General features: G+C 39.4%; 1 protein-coding gene across 1 annotated transcript; it reads right to left on the minus strand.

Moving 5' to 3' along the window:
- Positions 1-1,104: 1,104 nt before the first annotated feature.
- Positions 1,105-1,458, minus strand: LOC135639210 (probable serine/threonine-protein kinase PIX13). The gene has a single exon (XM_065153011.1). The coding sequence runs from the start codon at positions 1,456-1,458 to the stop codon at positions 1,105-1,107; it is 354 nt and encodes a 117-aa protein (XP_065009083.1).
- Between the last annotated feature and the right edge of the window lie 875 nt (positions 1,459-2,333).

Genomic DNA, 2,333 nt, shown 5'->3' on the forward strand with positions numbered 1-2,333 from the left:
AGTATTTGATGTGATATATTATTTTTAAATTTATAAATAGTATTTTTTGCACATAAAGTATGCATGAACAAAGTTTGTACCCTGAATGATTGAGAAACATTCAAAAATAGACTTATAAAGTGCTCATTTAGAGAATGTTTTGCATTGTAATATATGGAGTGGAATGAAGTATTCAATGAATTGGATACAACCATTATGATTACTGTATTGCATCTTTTATATAAGAATGAGTTTTGATGTGACTAAGAGGTTTTTTATCATATAAAATATTATCATTCATCACCATTTTATGTTATTGCGACGTATGAACCATGTGGAAGAATGTTAAAATTTCAAATGTCATTGGAATCTCATAATAAACAACATGGTCCACATGTCAAATTAGGTGGTTTCAATTACATTATTATCATGATGATGATGATGATAAAAGTTACACAATATCAATAACCAAATAAAATTGTTTTTTAAAAAGAAATTTACCTCAAAAATACTTTTTAATTGCTTTGTGGTGAATGACAGCAATAAAAATAATACATTAAATATTTAAAAATTACATTATATATATATATATATATATAATAGGAATTCTTTCAAGTTTGATAAAGCACAGACCAAAAGACACCAACTGTTGTTGAGTACATCATCCATCCAATTAATTTTGTGTTGTTTATCCAAAGCTTATTCTTGAACAAGTACAGCTGAAGAGAACTTGATATTCTACTGCATATTTAATTTATGAATTATTTTGTTAACAAATTGTTGTTGAACCGATTTGTTGGCCTGCCTTTTAGTTGCTTGGGATGACGATGACAGATGCAGCCTCCGTCCGTCTTGTCTTGTGATGATCTCGGTGGATGAGATATGACGTTGGAAACGTTCGGCTTGTTTGGACCTTTCCGTTATATTGTTTTAGATATTGGCAGTGGTAATAAGGAAAAAGAAAAGAAGAAATATGTTTGGCAGTATAATAATGTGGGAAGGAGGTTCGACCGACTGAAGAAGACTGAACGCTTGGAACCATTCATCTAATTCCAGCCACAAGTCCGACGACCTCTGAATATTATTTCAATATTTACAGAATATTAACAGAATTATGAACAGCTTCTAATCTCCTCCTATCCTTATGGCGTCAATCTTCTCGAGGGCTTTCACAACATCGTTCATGGTTGGTCGGAGCTTATGCTCCTTCTCGATACATGCTTCGATGATTCGGGCCAGTCGAGAAGCGGCCGCCGAAGGATACTCCCCATTGAGTTTTGGGTCCATTAGACTCGCTAGCTCTTTGGCATCCGATGAGAGATGGGGCTTGGCGAACTGTGCCAAGTGGCGTTCAGCGCACGGTCGATCAGGATCGAACACCTTCCGACCAGTGAGCATCTGCAGCAACACCATCCCGAATGCATACACGTCCGTCTTCGCGTCCAGATGACCTGATTGATCAAGGAGACACTCACTCATATTAAATGGCGGCGAGTAACATGTAATATGCTAGATATCTTGCATGATATGTATATATGTATTGTGCGTACCAGTGGTGTTGCACTGGGGGTCCAAATATCCAGGTGTGCCCAAGACATGCGTTGAGACACGACCCCGCTTACCGGTCCGGCCCTTCAATGACAATGACCAACCCAAGCCGGATAGCTTTGGGTTGAAGTCCTGCAAGGGAACAAAGATTGAGGTGAGAACACCCCATTTTTAACAGAGAAATTAGATTGTTGTCCAAAGCGTGCGTAAAAGAGAAGATCACATACGGAGTCAAGCAGGATGACCGAGGGCTTCACGTCCCGATGGATGATGCGCTTGTTCGATTTATGTAGAAAACGAAGACATCGAGCAGCACCGATTGCTATTTTAATTCTCAGCTTCCACGAGAGGGGTGGCTTCCCTTCTGTTGAAGAAGATGATCCTGTCAGATGATTTCTCTTTGGCGCGGATATCAGAATACAGTATAATACTCACTCTCAAGAAGATGATCCTGTAAGCTCCCGTTAGCCATTAACTCGTAGACGAGATGGAACGCGGCGTTCTCTTCCTTGCAGTAGCCCAGCAGCCTGATGAGGTTGGGATGCGACAGCTTCCGCAAAACGTTCATCTCGTTCTGCGCACCCCCCAAGAAACAGGAAACAAAAGAAATTAATTAAGCACACAAATCAGAAGTAGAATATTAAATCGAATTAGTAAGCAAGCAAGCAAAACAGGGGACCAAATAGTCGTTATATTGGATGGAAAGTCAAGTCAAGTCAAGTCTAGGGAATCACCACCCACTCCTGTAACCCTTGGTTGGTGTTTAGCTTCCATGTCTTTACAGCAACGAATTTGTCATCCATCCG

Source organism: Musa acuminata, chromosome BXJ3-5 (genome assembly GCF_036884655.1).
Source record: "Musa acuminata AAA Group cultivar baxijiao chromosome BXJ3-5, Cavendish_Baxijiao_AAA, whole genome shotgun sequence".
Taxonomy (NCBI): Eukaryota; Viridiplantae; Streptophyta; class Magnoliopsida; order Zingiberales; family Musaceae; genus Musa; species Musa acuminata.